We start from the raw sequence: 22,575 nt of genomic DNA on the forward strand, positions 1-22,575 counted from the left end.
TAGTGCTAATTTTGTGATAAAAGAGCAATCATGTATGTTTTCATCAGTGGTTGTAAGTCTAATTGACTGGGTGATTATATACAAGAAGTAATCTGCTATAAAAGCATACAGAATGAAGGGGCTTATGTAGAGCCACTTGAGGAGGTGGCTACGTCCCCTCAAGTATCCTTGAAACAGAGCGGGACATGTTTAAGTGAATATGGAGGATTTACTGATTTACTGTCAGGTTATACAGCAAATATTGTTTAATATGGGTACGGCTGGTATGGATTTCAAGAAGTCCTGAAAGTCCTGTTCCTGTATCAGTTACTGTTCTGACCTTGAGTATTTATGTCAGGATACATCTAATCCCAGAATTCTAGACCTGGTGCATTATAAATTGTAGCTAAAATACAGCATCTGATCTAACCTTGGGACAAGAGGGCTATATTTCTTAACACAAGATACAGTTAGATCTGAAAAATTTGTAGTAATTGAAGTTGTCAGCTATCACATTAATCACCAACTAATTTGATCATTGATTAATCAGTAATTTTTAGAGAAAAAAAAGCCAAATTTCTCTGATTCCAGCCTGTTAAATGTAAATATTTCTGTTTCCTTTACTCCTCTCTGACAGTTAACTGAATATCTTTGGGTTGTGGACAAAATGAGATATTTGGGAAACACTGATCGACGTTTTTCACAATTTCCTGACATTTTAAAGACCAAATAACTACTTGATTAATAATGAAAATAATCGACAGAATAATCCACAATGAAAATATTTTTTAGTTGCAGCCCTGGACATGAGGACAGCTACATTGTTTAAGGTGAAAGCTAAATAAATATCAAAACACAAAATCATAAGTTTAAACCATTGATCACAGATGCAAATGCATCCAGGCCATTGTAAACTTTAAATTTTGAACTATGCTCAAAATCAGTAGCATTCAGTGGGGTTTCAGCAGGGTTTCAGTCAAGGCCAGCAGTAATGACCTGCGACCCCCAAAACACATCATGGCGTTATTTGCACCACTACATCAACATCAACACATACATTTATCTTAAACAACAGCAACACCACTAGCAGCGATTGCAGCGCCACCATCAGATCATCCTACATGTCTCCAAGCAACCAGACTGCACATCAACACAACACGGCAGAAAAAACTTTCCATACAATAAATACAACCATAATATTATCACTGCATGGCCTTCAGTTCAATAAGAAAAATTACAAAAAAAAAGTTACACTCAATAATACTTATCACACACAACCTTAACAATGCAGAATGTAGTACAAACCACAACAATACATTAACTTTATCTGAGAAAATAAAGTAGCACTCACCCATCACTTGTAAATAAAATCCATCCTTTGGTGCTTTCTGATGAAACTTTCAATGACTTCCTCGTGCAGTTGTGCTTCCTGCTTTAGATGAATGAGCAGCTCCTCTATGGAGACAGAAGCCAGTGCCGACAGTCGTGTTTGTCCAGTTGTATTCCCTTCATATGTTTTAATGAATTTGAGAGCCGAGAAAGATCGCTCAACTGAGGTTGTGGACACTGGGATCGTTACGATCAAGCATGTGAGGGTATAAAGTTGTGACAAACTGTCTGCAAGCCCCGTGCTCCTCAGAAATGTCAGTTGATCACTCGGGCTCTTCCCCTGAAGGTTTGTCATGTTATACATCACTTTGAATTCAGCTGTGAGTCTGGGAAGGTGAAACTGTGCTCCTCTCATTCAGGCTCCTGAGCTCTGACTCGGGAAATGTCTGCTTGAATTGTGGGAACAGTTGTGAATCAAGCAATGCAACAAACAGCAGCCTTGTGTGATTTTTAAAACGATACTTAATTTGTGCATGGGTGCGAGGGTCTGGTCTTCCTCTGGCTGTCCCACTGCCTCCACCGTCATTACGTTTTTAAGTGTCACGATTTATTTTTAACTCTCATTGTGCAGACTTCTCTCATGTCTCCGCTGCTCATCCAGCTGTAAAATCCACTCTGGGCTCACCTAAAGTCTTCAGATGTACCACTGCCATGAGATACCGCTCAGAGGCTTGATGTTTGACAGCTGCCCTGGTGAAGTTGCTCAGGCTGCTAAAACCAGAGCTTTCCCATGCTCCCTCGGTGTTGTTAAACAGTAAACACGGTCAGCAAATTAGCTTGTTCCGTCTGGGTGAAATGCCGCACAAAAGCATTGCTTTCCTTAGTAGTCCATCCAGGTTAGGTGTAGGTCTTGCTGTTGTAATTATTTCTTTCTTGAGAAATTAGCTCGGGAACAATGTCGGTAGAAGCTGTAAATGGAGCGGCCATTGTGTTTTCCCATCAATAGGTAGTAGCTGTTTGCCAGCGTCAAAACCCGCCAAACCAAGCTCAAAGCTGAGGACACCAACAGCTAGCGCAGCGATGCATTGCAGGTTTTGTTTTTACCTTTTATTCCAAGGCTAAGCTAGGTAGCGAGCTAACTTCTCCATTGGGAACAATGACAGCGACTTCTGCAGGTAGCAGCAGCTGCCTCCCCGCTAATGGACTGGACATAAGTGGCTGCCTTGCAGCGACAGGACCCGTACATCAACAACATCGTGGACGTTGCCAGACAAGTTGCCCTGTATACTTTCAACAACAGGGCAAATGAGTGGGTGAGCATGAACTTAATATGCTAACTTAGCCTAGCTTCGTCATCGTTCCTGATAGGCGCTGATACAGAATCACCACAAGTAAAGTTATAGCATTAAATTAACCCCAGCTGTGGTTATTTGGGGTAAAAACAATTAAACGTTTATTATTTGATTCCCTGTAATATTGTATCACTAAATTTTATTGATAGATGACCATTGCACCCCTAGCAACAAACACATGTTTAAGAACATTTTTCTCACATAGGAAGACTGAAGCTTTTCATTTAATATTTAAAGATTTGCATCTATGAAAAAAAGTCTTAAAAATTTATTTTTTTTTTGCTTTTTCCATAGTGACAACATTTGACCTCCGGGGCGTTCTGTCACTACATAACAAAATCTGGTTGATCTTGGTTGATGGTACTGTAGCTCAAAGTTGTAATGATTTGGTCTGGGCTGCAGCAAAAGAGCTGGTCTGATGCATTTAAGTGTGATGCATTTAAGTGACATAGGAAATCCTACAACAGCCCCAAATGAGAAAGAAAACATATTTGTTTTGTGGATAAGTGGCACACTGAACAAGTAATTACATACAGACACATTTCTATTTAATTATGAAAAACAAATTTAGATTTTGACAATGTGAGCAGAAAAAGCCCAGATAGCCCACCACTGCTCAAAATCAGTGGGTTCAAGAATGAGGCACTAAAATACATTTTTCAAAGAAGATTCTGCATTTGTGTGTCCAAGCCCTCATCATCTATTTACAAATAGCTGGAAAACCATCTGTAGTTATTCAGTACAAATAAAAACATTCTGTATTTGTTACTATTTTGGAGTTTTTCTAACATTGTGTAACTGCTCTTTCCCCTCCCATTCAGACAAAACTCTTGGGGGATACCGACAAAAACACACACAGACGCATTCTTCTTTTGGCTTTCAGATCAACTCTGGCCCATGCAGTAAATGGCTAGAATAATGATGGTTGTGTGTTATCCATCCCTTTGATGCCCCCTAGTGCATTTAATGGGAAATGTAACAAAGGACTGGGAGACAGCATCAGTGTTTTTGTTACCAAGCAGAACCGAGATATATAAAGAGATAAGAGACAAAACAGAGACATCAGCTGCTTACTTGTATGTGAGAAGCGACATGAGGTTTCTTTCTTTACGGTAAAAAGGGACCCATCAACTTTGTGAGTGTCTACCACACAGTGTATTTGAAAATATATGCCATGAATACAGATGATTGTAACTCTTATTCTCCTGTGAATATAGAAATAAAACATGAAAAAAAGCACATCCCAAATGACAATGAAATAATTCTACCTGATGTAAATATTGATTTAATGTAAGGGACTGTTCTTAATTTATTTGAGGCAGGATGGCTAGCGTGTGACTTTTTTTCTTTTTCTTTTTTTAAAATTTATTTATTTTGACCCTACCCAAAGCTACAAATATTTTTCCTTGAGCATCTCCAGGTGACTGGTGGAACATGTATGACACCCTCCACAATAAATTAATGGAGGGAGAGTAGATCTTTAAAACTTGACTCTTTGATGTTTGAAAGTAAAAATTTACAAGTTAAAGATGAAATCCTAGAGTTGAAAAAAAAACCTTCTCTCTTGTCGTGTATATTGGTTAGTTGGTGCAAATGTTTTATTTTATTTTATTTTCAAATTTTAAATGAGAGGTAGAATAAGTTTAAAGTTCAGATTTGGTTGCGTTTTTGTTTTGTTTTTTTTCTGATGGAAGCATTTGTCACACAGGACTGCTGGAAATGTGAAGTCCATCAATAATTTCTGTTTTCACAGTTTCTGACTATGATAAATGGTGTTATTTAGGCAATTTTTAAAGGAACATATGCATGCAAAAATCAGTGATAAAATAAATACAAAAAACAATCTTTCAAATTTATATGCCCCAACCCCCTAAGCCATAGTAAACAAAGAAATAAAACAAAAAACATATGTCCCTTCCCTGAGCTTAAAAAAAATTGGCATACTGACCTTTCTTTGCCCCTTCATAAATAATGAATAGTCCCTAAATGTAAATTTAATTTAATTTAAAGTATAGCTACCCACTAAATGGTCATGTTATTATGACACTATCAGTAATTGTTGAAGATCCTAAAAATCCCCGCAGTCGTCAACAGTCGCGCGCCATCGATTTTTCTAAATTGATTAATTATGCTGAACTCTCCAATCCTGCTGCGCAACTACTCATGTCTGGTTGTTTACAATCTCTCTGACTAAACATGGCCGTTGACAAACTCAGTCATGTCAGTTAGCACTCAATAACTCTTGAAATTTTTAAATTTACAAGTCTTAAGTCGAAAAATAATCTACTGCGCCGTTAACAAATCATTAGTCTTTTTTAACCTCGCTGTTGGTTTTGTTTTTACCTTTTATTCCTGTGACTCGTTAGCCCCTGAAGCTAGGTAGCGAGCTAACTTCTCCATTGGGAACAATGACAGCGACTTCTGCAGGTAGCAGCAGCTGCCTCCCCGCCAAAGGACTGGACATAAGTCTGGCTGCCTTGCAGCGACAGGACCCGTACATCAACAACATCGTGGACGTTGCCAGCCAAGTTGCCCTGTATACTTACAACAACAGGGCAAATGAGTGGGTGAGCACGAACTTAATATGCTAACTTAGCCTAGCCTCGTCATCGTCCCTGATAGGCGCGCTTTGTTACCGATACAGATTTACCACAAATTAAGTTATAGCATTAAGTTAACCCCAGCTGTGGTTATTTGGAGTAAAAAGAGACAATTTAAAAAAAGATAGCGTGTTTATTATTTGATTTCCTGGAATATTATTTCACCAAACTGCACTCATAGATGGCCATTTCACCCTTAGCAACAAACACGTATTTTTAAGAACAGTTTTCTCACATCAAAAGACTTTGAATCGTTTCATTTAATATTTAAAGATTTGCATCTATGAAAACAAATGGTCTGAAAGGAAATCCATTTCCCACCACTCTTAAACTCTGTTGACTTTTTGTGTGCATGTACCCCTTTTGTCCTATGTTACTCTTTTAATTATTTTTGTAACATTTTATGATGATTAAATAATTATAATAATTACAGTTTGCTTTCTTTTTCTTTTTAGGAAAAGACAGAGGTGGAAGGCACTCTTTTTATCTACACAAGGTAATGAAGTTGATGCTGGACTCTGACATCTTGGTATCTAAAGATTCTCTGTGCCAAACTTTACTTTTAGTACAATTCTTAGTCTTTATTTGTCAAAGCTCTTAAACAAACCTATTGATTGAAAATACAGCCATACATAAATGTTAAGTAACTGGTCATTATTTATGAAAGGGGAGAGTGTGGCACTCTAGACAATGGGGAGGGAATTGTGGTTTTTTTATTATTATTATTATTTGGCTTAAGGGAGGGGCATTCAAGTTTAAACGTCGAATTTCTAAATTATTTTAAATACTCTCAGAAACACAAAACTCACAAATTGGTTTGGAAGGCATGTTTTCTTTAAAAATCTCCATAATCACACCATTTATCATAGCCATAAACTGTCAAACATGGTTATTTATGTTGGAGGGAGGGTAATGCCTTTTCCCTTAGTCACTCACAGGTGCTCTAAGAAAATAATAATTGCCTCAGAGATGGTCATGATATTAAAAAAAGAGAAAATAAATACAAAGTCAAGCTGCAGCCACCCCCTTACGCAGATAAATAAAGCAAAGTCCCGAACATGCAAGATTGAATATGTTTCTTTTAAGCTTTATTAATATTTTATAATTTATATTTATTCATTATAATTTATTATTTAGCTGTTTCTGTGCAAGTTACAGTGTAAATGACAACACATGGCATAGCTGAAGTGCCTCTTGTTTCATGTTGTCACTGACTTATATTTTGCAGACTGGCATCTCCCAGGCATGGTTTCACCATTATGAACAGACTCAGTATGGAGAACTTGACAGAGCCAATCACCAAAGACCTGGACTTCCAGCTCCAGCATCCCTTCCTGCTTTACCGCAATGCACGATGTAAGGGGAAAGACACGCACATACACACCCAGACACACTTCTTATATCTGCCTGTTAATTATTAATACCTTCCGCTGTTTGTCTGACACATTTTGTTCTCAACACCTGTTGCGCACAGTATATGCACTTTTTTCATTAATTTCATATCATCTTTTAATTTTAGATTATCATTACAGTGAATTATAATTATCAGTGCCAGAGCAATATGTCTTTAATGACAGTTTCATAGGCCAGCCACTTTTAGTGTCGCTCACTATACGCTAAATACTGACCAAAATCTTTAAGAAATTAGAATAGATTATATATGTATATATATATATATATATATATATATGTATATATATGTATATATATGTATATATATATATATATATATATATATATATATATATATATATATATATATATATATATATATATAAAATGTTTATAAGAAATGCAAATTAGAAAAAACAACTTGGTTATAAAGAGGCAAGTAACACTTGTTAGTAACACATGCCAAGCTGACGGTCAGCTGTTTGCGAATGTTGGGCCGTCAATGAGCATCTGTCACCCTAGTTTTTGTGGTGTGTCCTGTACCATTGGCGCTTGTTGGCTTTTTTTCGTGGCTGATTTAGCATAGTGAATCGGCATCGGAGCCAGCAGAGCCTGTCAGTGAGAGAAATCACTCTGATTGACAGGTCAGCTCAGTTTGCGAGAGGAGAAGCGGAAGTGAGGAAAGCAAATAAATGCCTGAAGCAAAGAGGTTGTGAGACGGAATCTTGTAATGTTATGTAAGATTGTTTTTTAGTCATTAAGATCCTTAGCAAAAATGGTTGTAATAGTCTGTGTTACTGCTCTCTAGCACACGGCAAATATCATGTGTTCCTTCAACATCGGCTTGCTTTGTTTATGTGCTAACTGACTAACTAGCATCTTTAATTCGTCTTGTCAGTCCTTGGGTTTCCCTTTTTAAATAACACATACAGACTACCACTGCCTGCTGCTATGGAGAAATACTTCATCTCACAAAGCCGTAGCAGAATGTGTGCGCTCAGTGGCTGTTGCCTGTAGTCGTTGCGGTGTGTTCAAGTGCAAGTCTTTGACTGAGACACAGGCGACTTGAGGCAAAAGTCAGACTTTGTCACCACTACTTATTTGATGTCAGTTTGATGTGTCTGGACAGTCACAGATCATACAAACATAGATGACTAAACACCAGGACTAGCCATATAGGCTATAGTTTGAAGAGATTTTGCTGTGTTTCACATGCAGCCAGACACAGCGAGACAAACTTATTGGAAAGAAGGAAACAAAGACAAATAGGAAAGAGAAAACAAGAGCTAGGCACAGAGATAGACACTCTACTGAGAAAAGACATGGATAAAAAGACAGTCTCCAGAGAAGAACTGGGAACAGCATTAAAAATGAGATAATTGGACAAAGAACAGATAGAAAAGTTCTTCTCCTTGTTATATTTTGGTTCTGATTTAAAAGACTACTGTTATCACTTTTTATAGCTCCCCTGACTCTTAAGAGTTTTGCACACTAGATTAAAAAAAAAATCACCTCAGAATCCATGTGAGGCTGCTTCCTGCGACTTTGAAGACCTTAAAACATGTGTTCAGATCACACCTAAAAATGACCAGTGTATCTATGGCCACATGAAGGAAATTAGATAAAAGATGACAGATTAGATAGCGTGACCAAAGTGTGTAGCTGTACGCTGCTTAATTGAGTTGGAACCGTATAAGGAGCAGAGGTACTGTGGTGACTCCAATTCTATCAGCCTGTCTCCCTCTGAGACCTACATCTGGCTTTTACATGCACACACACACACACACACACACACACACACACACACGCATGCACACACGCACATATACACACAGAAACACGTTGCAGAGTGTGCCTGTGGGACAAGAGCCTGACAGCACTACAAAACCAGCCAGCAGAGATTAGATACACCACAACAGTCACTGATAACATAAACACACTCACTCAGGAATCGCTGACACACACACAAAGCTCCCCTCGCTCTCCGTCCTGGTCTCACACTCTCCATCAGTGAGAGGCAGGTGGAATGCTGTGTTTAGATACCAGTGGATGCCTTACACCTGCTTTGATCCCCTTACTGTAGTACCTCATTATTCTTACTGATGCAGCCATTATTAAACATCCCGACTGTCAGTGAAATCATTTGTGTGACACAAACCTTTCCCGGTGACCTCTTAATACCTTTAACACCAGGTTTAAATGAACTCAGGACACATTAAGGATGATCTGTAACAGTCGTGGCCCCTGGATGTGACCATAGCATCAGTAATGGAAAATAAATTGCTAAATTACATTTCTTGGGAAGGAAGGACATTAAAAAAATCATAAAACCAGTAATCACAGCTTAGTTGACTATTTCCTCTGATAAAAAAGGAAATACAGACAGGGTTTATGGGAGTTAAAGAGTGGGCGAGTGCATAGCAAACCTAATGGTCAGTGGCTGCAGCTGATTACACTGATTGGAGAGGGATAATAATGCACCCAAATAAGGAGGAATGTAGTATGGTCGTAATCAAATTGATTTTTATCACCATAGCTGCTGTGAATCACTGGGATTGTATGTGACAAGGCTGAGCCAGAATTAAAAAAACAAAACACATATGTATATAAAACAGCACCTCAGATGCTTCGACAGATAGAAAAATGTCTAGACGCCCAAACAGGAGAAAGCTGACAAATGGTCAGCATTTACCACATCATGGTACTGTATGTGTGGGTTGGAGAAATCTTTTCCAGAAAACTGTATCAACAGGATCACATCTCAGCTCAGGAAAATGTTTTTTCACTGGCTAACATCTGATCTATTTAGGCTCCAGGCTGTTGGCAATGCTGCCAGTCCCAGTGTGTCACGACCTCAGTGCGCAAGGGTCGTGGAATCTTATCATTAGATAAACATGCAGCTCTCAGTGCTGCCGTTACTTCCTGGAATGGCAGTTGGCACAAAGTGGCACCCCGTGCTAAAAATAAACAGTGGAGATATACGACAGAATAGGGCAAGAATCAGGGGAGAGGACTTCAGTCTGTACAACTCATGATTCCTCTGGTAGTGCAGAGGGACAGATAGAGAGCCTTTTACATTCCTTCATACAAGCACAAACAATCCCAAGTTTTCAGTCGCCCCAGTATCTGGACATGAAGTTGATCCTCTGACCTGGGCCATGCTAGTGTCTTGATTTTGTCTGGTGAATCTGTCTGCTCCACTTTGAATCATAACAACTCATTTGAATGTCTAAAAAAAATATATGTGGGTGATAAAATCATGAACATGCTTGTAAAAGTTTAGGTTGCAGTTTTCTCAGTTTGGTTCGTAGTTTTTGTGTCAGATGTTGATTGCTTTATCTGTCTTTTTGTGCCAGTGACCGACTCATACAGGATTTGGATTTTGTGATGGAAAAAGTACTCAGATCTTTTACTTTCACTCGAGTAGTTATACCATAGTTTAAGAATTCTCCATCACAAGTAAAACTCCTGCATTCAAAAGGTAACTTAGGTTAAAAGTATTAGTAGCAGTAGTATTATCGACAAAGTAAAGTATCAAAAGTTAAGGTAATCATAATGCAGAATGGCTCGTTTGAAAGTATAATGAAATATTGTTTTATTCTTTTTTTTATCACCAACAAATACATGTACGAGGGTTTTAATGCTTTATTTCGTTGATGTGGAGCCAATTTTAGATACTATGGATGCTACTGGTTATATTTGTAGAATAGTGCTACATCATATCATATAGCATATGTTTTCATTCATTTTCAATAATTATTAGTTGCTGCACTAATTTATTGTAGCATAATGCCTTAAATTTAACATAGATGTCAGTCTGATCTTAACTGGTATATCCATTACAGCCCACTAGCTACAAATACTTGATGTAGTTAACACAAGTACTGCATTTAACATGTCTGGCATTCTGTTTTTCTAGACAGTCTTACCTCCAGGTCGGACGTATGTATATCCCAGGTCTCTCTCTGACACCAGCAAACCTTTGAATCTGACCTCAGGTTCCTCCTCCAGTCTCTCATGTTTGGGTTTCCTCTGAAACAGGCCTCTCAGCATGGCTCCGCTGCTCTCTCCAGAGTCCCACTGTGTGAAAGTAATTGCCTCTTTGAGTCTCTCTAGAACTTGAAGTTGCTCAGATTATACCCTCAATCGCAGCTTCAGTAAGGCCTCAATGAAGCAATGCCAAAGGTGATGTGACACTTCCTCTGATAAGAATTTTCTTCTTTCGAAGTGAAGGATGTACCGATGAAGTGCACACTTGTAATGAGTAGCTCCGTGTAAATGTCCCTTAATCCAGATCAGGTACTGTATGTACAGCTTGTGTGGCAATGAACTTCAGTAGCAAAAGAGCTATTTGAATGTAGTTGCAGTTAAAGCTCAAGAGGAAGGTTTAACTATAGTGGCAATGTCGTCTTAGATGAGTTTCGGTTGCTGCAAATCTCAGTATTTACTCCGCCAATGTCATGAATTCCATTTATACAAACAAAGGAAGTGACGGTTCTTCTCGGACAACAATAATTCTGAGCATAGATGTGCGTTACTGTAAGAGCACCAACCCCTATAAACCTCCAGCAAACGAAATACAGTGTAAAAGAGCATCAACACTGTTCCTCATGACTGATGCACAAAGCTGGTCACATACTGCAGTAACAGCATACCTAATCCATCTCGGACAACACTGCTGCTGCTCACAAAATATGTCTAACTATACTTTAGATAAACAAAACAAAAATATTCCTTGAGTAGTCCCAGTAGTGCAGTCTGGGTTACAGCCAAATCTGGCTACTGTATTGTCGAAGCACAGTTAAACCTTGTGGAAAATGCAGAAATACTGTGCAGGTTCAAATAAAACATATAAATCAGATTTAACCAAAAATGTTTAAAGTCCCAACAGAGTCCTGAGGACAGACAATAACAGGTTGAAGAGCTGCTTTCAAGACTTAAAAAATCTCAAAGTCCTTCCAAAATTTAGAAATGTTTTAACATACATTCCCTGGAGTCCCATCAAAGAGTCACTGTAGGTCTGCAGCAGACATCTCGCGTGCGCCAGTGCTTGCCGTTTGACTGTTGTGTCGTGGAGAGTTTGGAGGGATTACATAGCTGAAGTTCCTGGATCACTTACAAACTTACAGTGGAGAGATTGTTGCTGAAGTGTCCAATACTACTTGTACAAGCTGTAAAGGGATGCTGTCATGTTCAAAAATTCTCAGTTAGCGCCCTTTTCTTAAGCAGTCTCAGACTTTCCCTTCTGTTGAAGTTATATGTGTCCATGTGACCGTCCAGTGACGTTCGCTGTCCAGTTCACTTTGTCAGGATCTCTGGTTCACTTTGTCAGTTCAGATGTCCCTCTGCCTATCTTCCTCTCTCTGTCCCTCTCTCAGGCTCCAGTGTGGTGGACTGGCACCCCTTTTCTCTTTCTCTGTCTCTTTGACTTTCACCCAGAAAGCATAACCTTGTGGCCACGGCCCCTTTTCAGTCGGTGCTGCTGGTTGTAGTCCTCCTCCCGCGCTCTCTCCTTCTCTGTCTTGCTCTGAGTGGTTTCCTGTCTTGTTGAGTTTTAGACTATTAGCAGGTCAGTGCAGCTAAAAACACAGATAATGTCATCTATTTGATTTCTTTCTTCTATTTTTCTCTGTATGGGGTTGAGCTGGGGCAGCACACTGGTCAAAGAGACTGTCTTGTATCTGAGGCATCTCAGGTTCTTGTCCAGCTGTTCTTTTCCCCATCAGTTCACTTCACTTCAACATTTTTCATTCATTGACAAAGCTCAGTCTCTGCTTCCTGACAGCTAAAGAGCTCTCACAACTAGATGTTTCTCTCTTGATGGACTAAATGATAATCTCCTCTCCAGCACACCTCACTTCTTCCTATTTCACATCCGTCCTGCTCATTTTTTGTCAATTTTCCAGCTCTCTGACTTTGACTGTGTGTCTCTTTGTCTCTGTCAAACAGTCTCATCCCCAGTGTGCACTAAGCAGCTCTGACTCCACCAGACAGTCTCCCACTGCAGTTACTTATTTGGTACTGGGCTGATTTTCCCAGGCTCAACTGAACCCTCTGTGTGTGTGTGTGTGTGTGTGTGTGTGTGTGTGTGTGTGTGTGTGTGCGTGTGCGCGTGCGCGTGCGCGTGTGTGTGTGTGCCTCTCCCTTCATACTGACCTCAGTGGCTTGTCCAACCTCATTTGTAGCCAACTGTAGGCTTGTGTATATTTTGGTGCATGTCTGCCTGTGTGGGAATGTGTGTGTGTGTGTGTGTGTGTGTGTGTGTCTTTGATATAGGGCTGTGGTGATAACTGTTTCCACCACATACTGTAGACCCTGCTGTGCTCTCTGTCCCTCACTCGCCTTGTTTCCCTTGTTGGGATTAGCCTTATCTTTTCTTGAGGATCCACTTTAGGAAGTACATGTATTGAGGTGTGATGATGTCCTGCTCTCCTGATAAGGGCTGGGAATCAAACCTTGATACTTTTTTGGTACATACTGTCCATGAATGTGTCAGTAACACTGAGTAACAATCACTATTAAACATTAAAAACTGGTATTGAATGCTTGCTCAGATTTGAACTAGGATTGGGAATTTGAATGGTCTTGCAGTAGACCAGGGTATGTAGAAATCTAGAGGATGTGATTTTTAATCATACCAGAAATACAGGCGCTCCTCTTTCTGTTCATATGGAGATGCTGTATTGAGGATGTACTGTATGCAGTGCACAGCACGCACCACCAGAGGTCAGTCTCCACATGAGGAATAGACAGCTGAACTGACAAATTTGGCGACTGCGAGTCATAAAGATAATGTTACAGGACTGTAAACAGCTGGCGAGCAATGGCAGAGAGAGACTGCAGCGGAAAACAGCATATTTTCACATCTAACTCTGAATAAAGCCCTCTGAATAAAGGCTTTATTAGCTGCTAATTGTTGGAACAGTAAACTAATTCACAAGAAGTTTTCAAAAGTTTTGTTGTATTTCTGTCGTGTGCTTTATGATGAGCAACATTGTTAAGAAACAAAATAGGCCTAAGAATATCACCTTTCTCGATAGTTTGTTTGTTAATATTGTTTATTTGTTAGATTGAAAAGCTGAGAGAGCTTGCCAAACATAGCAAACTTGCTGCTCAGCGTGGAGGATGGGGGTGTAGCATAGCACACAAATACCGTCATTTTCGGTAAATCCTGGTAAAATTTCAGGAGGTATGAAAAAAAAACTACTGCCTAAACCTAATTTGAACTCCTTTTACCTCATTGTGTTTACCAGATTATTTATTGCTGAAATCATATTTGTACTAGTTTACATTTTTATTTTATTCAGGCAAAGTTCTTGTTTTGCTGCTTGTATTAGACATAATGTAGCATTTGAGAAAATTTACTGTTTACATTGGATAAGAAAAGGGGCTTTGATTTATATTCCTCAAAGAAAGTTATTTAGAGGGGTTATTGTTGAATGGTACCAAATTCAGATTCATTTGTATTAAAATGTTTTAATGCAAAACCTAGAGACTTATTTTAGTCAATAAATGAATAAATTAAAGCAGCGGGACTACAACACTGTTTTTATTTTTGGGACAAAATTGTTTTGCCTGGCAACATTATGAGTCTCTCCTCACTGACGGGAATAGAATAATCAAGCAACAACGCTATGTCTTTCTATATGCTTTTAGGAGCTGGTGCAAATGAAACTAGTAAATGAGTAATGCAGCCCTACCTCCTCACTGCTGTATAATCTTGCAGCAAATGGGTTTCATTGTTGGCTTTTCCCCCTTGTTGACCATGTTTATGTAATTCAGGAGACTCCTGGGGCCCATGTTTCACTGTATAATGGCCCTGCTGGCTTCTGTTCGAATGGGAAATGACTCATTTCAAACTCAGGGTTTAGACCCAGCAGGGCTAATAATAAACCGTTTACATGTCTGACTCTGTCGGGCTGGCATTGATGTCATAGCAGCAGAGAAGTATGACAGCATGTTTGTGCATTTCATTTGATTGTAAAGGTAAGGCACGTATGAAAACTCATTTTGTTGTCTGCTGACCTTACTGGTGGACATATTATAAAATTCAGGAGGCAGTTTCATTATTCTTAATTACCAGCTAACTTGATTCTTAGCAGGACCTCTGTTACATTAATGTTTGTTTATGTTCAAAAGTTCACTTGTATCTCTCTTTGCTCCTCTGTTCTTCATTCCCTCAGTGGTTATCCATGGGATTTGGTTCTACGATAAGGAGGACTGTCAACGCATTGCTCAGAGGATGAAGATGTAAGTTCTTATACAACTAAAGACTATGTGTACACCACTTAAAGAAAAGAAATTGAGAATGGGTCTTGTAAACAGGGACTAGTGACTTATGGCCGTCAGCCACTGTGGCTGAATGTTTATTTCATATCTTAGTCTGCAAATGACAGAGACTACATGTGTTTATTAATGGATTTGTGTCTGGAGCTTAAAGCAAACAAATGACAACCCTGACATGTTTGAATGAGATTGGCTCGCAGGGTGAGCGATTGTTTCTTTTACTTTGGCCTGAAAAATATATATTAGGCATAAAGGTGCTTGTCTTATCCTGATGAAAGTACTCTACTTTATTACTTGTCTTGTATGGATCTGAATGTATTTTGACATTGACTCGTGTGTGTATGTGTAGTCTGACCCAGCAGGAGCAGACCCTGGCTCAGTCTCAGGGTGGATGGTTGTCTCCAGGAGGAGGAGGAGGAAGAGGTGTAGGAGGAGGAGGAGGAGGAGGAGGAGGAGGAGGAGGAGTAGTAGGGGGAGTAGGAGGAGGAGGAGGAGGAGTACTTGGAGGAGGAAGAGGAGGAGGAAGTGAAGCGAAGGCAGTGGACATCATCCAGATGCTGACCAAAGCACGCACAGAGTATGACAAGGTAAGAAAACCCCTGCTGGCTTTAGTAGGGAAAATTTTAACAAATCAAGATAAATACTTTGGTATTAACTTTTTGTTCTTGAAAAATTGAAACATTTTATTTGATAGTTTGCATTTTCTCATATTAACCAGTAGGCAGTACTGAATCAAATATTTACCATACTTTTTAGTTCCTCTGTCTGTCCTTCTGACCTCTCATTCTCCTTGTTCTATTTGAAGTCTACATCCGAGCCAAAGGAGATTGGTGGCAGCAGTGTTATTTATGGAAATCCCAATCTGATCAAGCCAATACCTGTTAAACCCAATACACAGGTAAAACACCCTCAGCCACTAATGTTTTCATTCTAGGGTTGACTTCAGTACACCGTCTTTCACTCCACTGCACCCATTTTTACACTGCACCACAACAAAAATGTAACATAGATGATAGTATGGAAAAGCGTTACTAAATTAAATGTACCGTAAGTAATTCCATGAGTTCTGTCTTCTCGTGCTTACTGCTTGCCTTATGTGTCTTACACTTCTCTCCCTTCGTCTCTTCCAGGACAGTGAAATTGCTGATCCCAAGCCTCTCTCTCTGGCCACCCTTTTTGGCTCTCAGCATCAACATCACCACTCATCCAAACCAGAACCAATCTCTCCTATGGCCGCCCCTGGGACGGGGCCTTCAACTGGACGAGTCACTCGGCCCCCTGTAGCCCGTTCGCTGAAATATGACGATACCGTGAACTCTGGCAGAGGTGTGACCTCCAAGGGAGGGAACGTGGCCATGGTTGATGAAGGACTCCGCGCTATGACTGGAGGGCAAACGGTAGTAGAAGAGGGTGGGAATGTTGTAGGCTTGCTGCCAAGTCCCACTTCAGCCCATCAGCAGCAGCATAACCAGCCTCAGCACTGCGCAGCCATCCAGAAACTCATGCAGGGACAGAGAGGAGTCGGGGTGGTCGGAGGGGTGCTCCAGACCGTGTCCGAGTCCCCAGAGAACAGGCTGTGTGACAACGGGGTGCCACTGGAGCATCACCACCATCATCACCATCTGTACCATCATCATCACCAGCAGCACCACCTTCACCATCACCAGCAGCAGCAGCAGCTTCAAGCTGACCCAATCAAGAGACTTTTCCAAACCCAGCCACCCCCTCCCTCCTCCAACCCTCCGCCTCTGCAGCAGAGCCTTCATCTCACCCCTCAGCCCGTTATGGTGAATTCTGTTCCATGTTCTCACCTTCAAGCGCAGCAAAGCCAGCAGCTGTTTTTCAGCCTATCCAAGCCTCAACCAGAGGCACAGCACACCAGCCAGACAGCTTCAGCTATACAGGGAACAGGTGGGACATCTTTTATCCTATCAATATGTTCTGAGTGATCATACCACAACCACACAGCAAATTTTCCAGAAATATATAATATATACATATACTAAGCAAAAATGTGATGTGTTGTATAAATAAAGTAAAATCTTATTTTCAATGATATTTTTCCTGCTCTACCAGGTTTGCTGCCATCTCAGGCGACCAATGAGCAGGTCCTTCAACCTTTACATGGTATGAGTTGAGATTTCTTTAAAATAAATAACAGTCAGATGCTGTACTAGTTATGTAAATGCACTAATTATACCCATGCTGCATTTGTATATTTATCAGAAATTTCTGTTTATGTATGTTCGCTAACAACTTGTGCAAATTGAGCCCTCTTAATAAAATGCTTTAAAATTTAGTCAACCTTTACACAAATTCCAACCTAATTTTCCTACAGTTTTCAGTCAAATTAAATGTGAATCCAGTTGAATTTGAGAGAATCTGTAGAGTAGAGCCCTGCACTGGCATTTTCTCAATCCTACCGCCGCTTGATTTCTGACCATTACGCCGCCCCTGCAATGTGCATATTGTGCTCCTGCCTGCTCCTGAAGTTTGTGTAAATACAAATGTTTCACATTTTTGTGTCATGTTTTCAACAATAACACTCCAGAAGTAGCTTTACCACTACTGGTTTTATTAATTTATTAATATTAATAATTTCTTACTCGTGCTTCCCATTCACTTAGGTTTTGCATTTGTATACAAACTTGATAGTTTTGCCATCGTATACAATAGCTATTGTATCCATTTTTTACTAAATTGTTGTGCCATTGAATACCATCAGACTATGCTTTATGTTTCTGCATGGTCTTTGAAACCATAAGGATGTCTGCTTGCTATTATTATCTGCTTTACTATTTCTGTAAAATATGCTTAATTGAATATCTCTTCTCTAACGTAGCTATTTGAGTTGACCTTTCATTTAATATTCTTACAGGCATTTGACTATTTGTGTATCTCTCTATCACCATCTCTCTATTTAAACTCTAAAATGTCTTTTCCAAGATGCCTGTTTTTTCTGCATAAGCTGTTAAAGTTATTCGTGTTCTCCTGTCAGGTCTGTCTTCCCAGATGCCTGGTGTGGTGTCGCCTCATGAGCTCCTGCAAAAACTCCAGCTGGTCCAGCAGGAGCAGAGCCTGGCTTCCCATGATCCCCCTCGACTCTGTCCAGGGCTGGCTCCTCGATTCCTGGGGCCCACACAAGGTCAAGGAGCAGGCTCAGATGTAGGCCCAGTCTCAAACCCAACGACAGCTACTACAGGTCAAAAGGCTGCTCTGCAGTTTCAGGTAAACACGATGAACTCTGACGGCGGTTGTCTTCAACTTGTTTACTATTCGTAAAGCCGAGCAGAGCTTTTGCATAAAAGCATGGTTGGTTGCCATGGGAGAGTGGTTCTGCTTAGATCTATTTCATTATTACAATACTTTATTAATCATTATTATTACAGTTCTTAAACTGTATTAGAAGTGTACTTTATTTAAATTGATAATAACAATACTTTATTTAAATTTATGAGAACAGTGCTTTATTGAAATTTATTAGTATAATAACTTTCTTAAACATTGTTGGAACAGTAATTAATTTAACTTTATTAAAACCGTACTTGTTTAACTTTATTATAACAATACTTTATTTATCTTTATTATAACAGTACTTTATCTTTATTATAACAGTGCTTTATTTAATTTTATTGTAACAATCCTTTTTTAAAAACTTTTTCATAACAGTACTTTAATTTTATTATAACAGTACTTTAGTTTTATTAGAATAGTACTTTATTATAACAGTACTTTAGTTTTATTAGAATAGTACTTTATTTAACTTTTTGTTAAAGTACTTTATTCAACTTTATTTATTTATTTATGTTTTAAAAAAAACGTCACTTAAATATCAATAAATTACAATAAATATCCTTGTCTATCCAGGTCATCTCCCCGCAGCGGATACCAGCCACTGTGGCCCCCAACCTGCTCCTTTCTCCCAGTGTTTTCTCTCAGGCAAAGTGTGGTGGTGGGTTGTCAGCTGTTGCCCAGGAGACCTGCCCTGTCCCCTCAACCCTGTCCAGACCCCCGCTGCAGGAAGAGATCAGAGTTCTGTCCAGAAGCCAGCTTCAAGCCACACTGCTGCATCTGATTCAGGTAAAAATATTACCAAAAGCATCTCACACACAATATGTTCATGACATCAGATCATCTGTGTGTAAGTGGGGAAAAGCAGAGTATATATGCAAATAAAAATGCATGCATGCACACAAGCGGCACAGCATGATGATCATTGCTTGTGTGTTTCAGACCGACAGCTCATTCCTGGACAACATCTATGAAGCCTACATCAGCCGCTTGGCTGATGACTCCAGCAGCAAGTACTGATGACTCCTCACACACTCTGTCTATACATACACGCTGTTCAGAGCAGTGGAGCTCACTCTTCTAAACCTACTGTGGATGCATCAATTCCTCCTACGGATCCATTCACAAATGCACTCACTGCATCTCCTCTGCACTGTCAGCCTGACTCTCTTCACCTCCAAGCAAGTCTAGGCACAACAAAAAAGCAGTTATCAAAAAAATGTTAATGTGTTAGTTTCCATATCAAAAAACAACGTTTATCCTGTGTCTCCTCTAAAAAAAAGACTAATTCTCTCAGTTTGAGGACCACTTGCTTTGGCACAAATGTGGCATAACTATACAGTCTTAAGATTACCTGTAGTTAAGGGGAAAATGTAGCCTATACCCTATTTCACTCTCAATGAGGACAATATATGCTGCAGCTGCACGGTTTTCCCAAGGTGTTTGAATTAAGAAGTTCCCTGCACTATTTTTTCAAGTGTAGCAGAAATTAATTTTATTGTTTATTTTTTTTGTTGTTTTATATGTCACGGTCGTCAAACACCAGCCAGCCTTCTGGGCTTTAATAAGCAAGTCTTCCTAGTCTAAGAGCTAGTGCTGAAGGATGTGCTCAAACAGACCCGAAACTGACTTCACTTGCGCAGTGAAATGTAAAACGTGTTTAACATGTTTTTTTTTCTGTACATTTGGGAAAGTAAGTATGTGTAAATGATATCTGAATTTGTTGGATTTTAATTTACAATTATAAATTAAGTTCTTTTAAGGAAGTATATTTTAGTATCCAAATTCTTTTAAAGTTATGAAAATTATACCATGTCATTGATTTTTTTTCCCAGCAGACTCTAGCTGTGATACATATCTGTTTGTATTTCAGTTATACTGAAATTATTATATTATTAGCAAGGTAAAGAATTTAAAATGACATTGGTATACATCTAACTTGAAGTAAAAAAGAAAGTACAGGAGATTGTTAACCTGCACTACCTCACGGAGAGCTAGTTTGTAGATGTACTTGTGTTTTTACTCAGTAGCAGATTGTCAGTTATGTGATCGGACAGTTTTAAATATTAGATAATCCAGTCAGGCTTTTTATTTAATTTTAACATTAGGGATGTCATCATCCCAGAAAAACCACTGACAATCTTTTAACACACTGAAAAATCACTCGAGGTGTTCATGCTACGGTTCCTGAACACTTTGTATGCCAAACAAAAAATTTCCTCTCAGGAATAATAAAACTTTTAATTCATTAAATGCTTTGCTATTGATGGTAAATCCAGGTTTAAAAAGATTGGTAAATGGAGATTTTAAGCAATAAAAAGCAGCAAAGAAGGAGTATAAATAAATCCAATAATTGTTTGGAGTTCACAGGCCTGCTCAAATATCATAGAAAATGCATTTCCAAAATACTGTTATGTTATAGTTTGTTCTGTGTAATGTGTCAACCAACCAAACTAAGTTTTCCACTCAGTATTACTCAGTTCCTCACTCAGCACAGCAGAGAAGTCACTGTAAAAAAAAAAAAAACAAGTTTAATTTGATCAGGGTCAGGGTTTTGCCGTTTCTGTTCAGCTTCCGCGCTAAATTCGTATGTAGCAAGACAACACAGTAGCGACCAGAGTACACAAAAACAGCAGCAAAAAAAAGATAATTTTTGATTCCATATTTTTGTATTCAAACAAAATGTATTGCTCTCATAGTACACTATAAAATGTGACAAGAATCACTTCTAATTACTTTTTACAAATCTAGGAAACTAATTGCCTTTTACAACCAACAATATTCAGTCAAGTTTCAGCCAATTTGCAACTAGTCAGTTTCATTTGTATATTCTTAAAAATGTTAAAAACAGAACTTGTAGGTTTCTGAACTCCACGTGCAGAATCCTCATCATGACACAAAACACATAAAACGTTCAGTCAGTCTAACTTGGTTTACTTAAGGTGCTAACTAGAAAGAGCAAGTAAAGTCCACTTGTCATTGTTAAGTTGCAACAACTTTACAAAATTAAGTACATACAACTAAATTTTAAAATATAAGCTAAATTAAATATAAAGAAATAGATCAGAAGTTATATTTACTTACCTTTTAAGGCAATTAGTTAACTAGAATTTTTAAGGGAAGATCAACTTGTCATATTTTTCAAATAACCAGCATGTTACATTACAATTAAATGAACAGCTAATAAAAAAATCGTTCTTATACAACATATCTACCGTTATTTGTCAGATGCCATATTGTTCTTTAAATTCAAAAGATGTCATCCATATTATATTTTTAAACATTGTCATTTAAAATAATATGAGACATTGGAATAAACATTTCTACACTATTTCTTTTTGTTGGGACTTGCTCTCAAATAAACTGGAATATATTTTAATTGGCTATTAAATGTTCTCAAACTGCCTCTGTTGTCACTTACTGTCCTTTTTTTGTCTGCATAGGTCTGGTTGTGGATGCTATTATGATTTTTTCTAATATTCAAGATTGATCCAGCCTCAGGTAACACTAATCACAATAAAGGTACACTCATTATTGCTTTAATGTCACATCATTGCTTGCTGTTGCCACAATCAATAGTGTAACATGATGTCTACAGTGATTAATCAGCTGTTTTTTACACACACAGCAGTACTGAGGGACCATGCACCCAATTAACTCTAATAGACTTTATACAACAATAGCTTTTTTCCAATATCAAATCAATCCCAGTGTTTGCCATGCTTAACTGAGCATACAGTACAAGCCAATAACGCAGAGTTGCTGACACAAAATTTGACTGAACAAGGAGGTTGTCATTTGCACGAGGACTAAAGAGGAGACAGCAGGTGGCCCAGCAGCCTCTGAGCTTGATAAAATTATCTCAGCACAGGCTTTATTCAGCAGCTGCAAGGGAGGCTTTTGATCAAACCGCATGATTCTTAATAGCAGATGAAGCAACCACTAGATGGACCATGTAGTGAGATTGTTTTTTCAACAGTTATTTACTCATAACCTCAGCTTTTAAGCTTAAAGTTAAAATAGACAAGATGTTTTTTTTTGTTTTGTTTTTTTTTTGCTTTAACGTATCATTATGACGTGAAATCAATTACATGATGTTATGACACCATTAATGTTTATATTGGCTTTCTGTAAGCCTTGTTTTTTCTGTGCAGTTCTTCCTGTCACCGAGTATGATCTCCCAGGAAAATGAAGGCATAAAGGATGTGTGTCAACAATTGTGGAACCAAAACAGCAATACAGGGATTTTTTTTTCCCATTAGCTATTGGTAGCTCTCCCTAGTTGCCAGAACGTATGAATGTAAGTTCTTTGCGGTTGCAACACTGGCTGGGCTGGCTGGGCTGGG

At 38.8% G+C, this 22,575-nt stretch overlaps 2 protein-coding genes across 4 annotated transcripts in view; one reads left to right on the top strand and one right to left on the bottom strand.

Annotated features, from left to right (window-relative positions):
• cacna1c (calcium voltage-gated channel subunit alpha1 C) overlaps nucleotides 1–12,620 on the bottom strand; it is a 279,938-nt gene extending 267,318 nt beyond the window's left edge. For 2 of the 3 annotated variants that reach the window (XM_088072784.1, XM_042511013.2), the window contains exon 1: nucleotides 10,582–12,620. In XM_088072784.1, the coding sequence (XP_087928910.1) occupies nucleotides 10,582–10,705 (124 nt within the window). In that variant the 5' untranslated portion in view covers nucleotides 10,706–12,620. The remainder of the gene's footprint in view (nucleotides 1–10,581) is intronic. The other variant, XM_088072782.1, reaches the window with a different exon arrangement.
• Nucleotides 4,806–21,634, top strand: dcp1b (decapping mRNA 1B). Its single transcript, XM_042511014.2, has 11 exons — nucleotides 4,806–5,227; nucleotides 5,716–5,756; nucleotides 6,489–6,616; nucleotides 14,836–14,902; nucleotides 15,288–15,525; nucleotides 15,744–15,836; nucleotides 16,069–16,849; nucleotides 17,015–17,065; nucleotides 17,937–18,166; nucleotides 18,806–19,018; nucleotides 19,172–21,634. Exons 1-11 carry the CDS (start codon nucleotides 5,069–5,071, stop codon nucleotides 19,247–19,249), a joined length of 2,079 nt encoding a protein of 692 aa, XP_042366948.2. The 5' UTR covers nucleotides 4,806–5,068; the 3' UTR covers nucleotides 19,250–21,634.
• The last annotated feature ends 941 nt before the right edge of the window (nucleotides 21,635–22,575 follow it).

Source organism: Plectropomus leopardus, chromosome 22, assembly GCF_026936395.1.
Source record: "Plectropomus leopardus strain MGB_pleo_1.0 chromosome 22, ASM2693639v1, whole genome shotgun sequence".
In the NCBI taxonomy this organism is placed as follows: Eukaryota; Metazoa; Chordata; class Actinopteri; order Perciformes; family Serranidae; genus Plectropomus; species Plectropomus leopardus.

Coding starts and splice junctions, on each gene's coding strand:
- dcp1b (XM_042511014.2), top strand. CDS start 5,069: ATGACAGCGACTTCTGCAGGTAGCAGCAGCTGCCTCCCCGCCAAAGGA. Junction 5,228..5,715: donor ACAACAGGGCAAATGAGTGG/GTGAGCACGAAC, acceptor TTTTCTTTTTAG/GAAAAGACAGAGGTGGAAGG. Junction 15,526..15,743: donor CACGCACAGAGTATGACAAG/GTAAGAAAACCC, acceptor TTCTATTTGAAG/TCTACATCCGAGCCAAAGGA.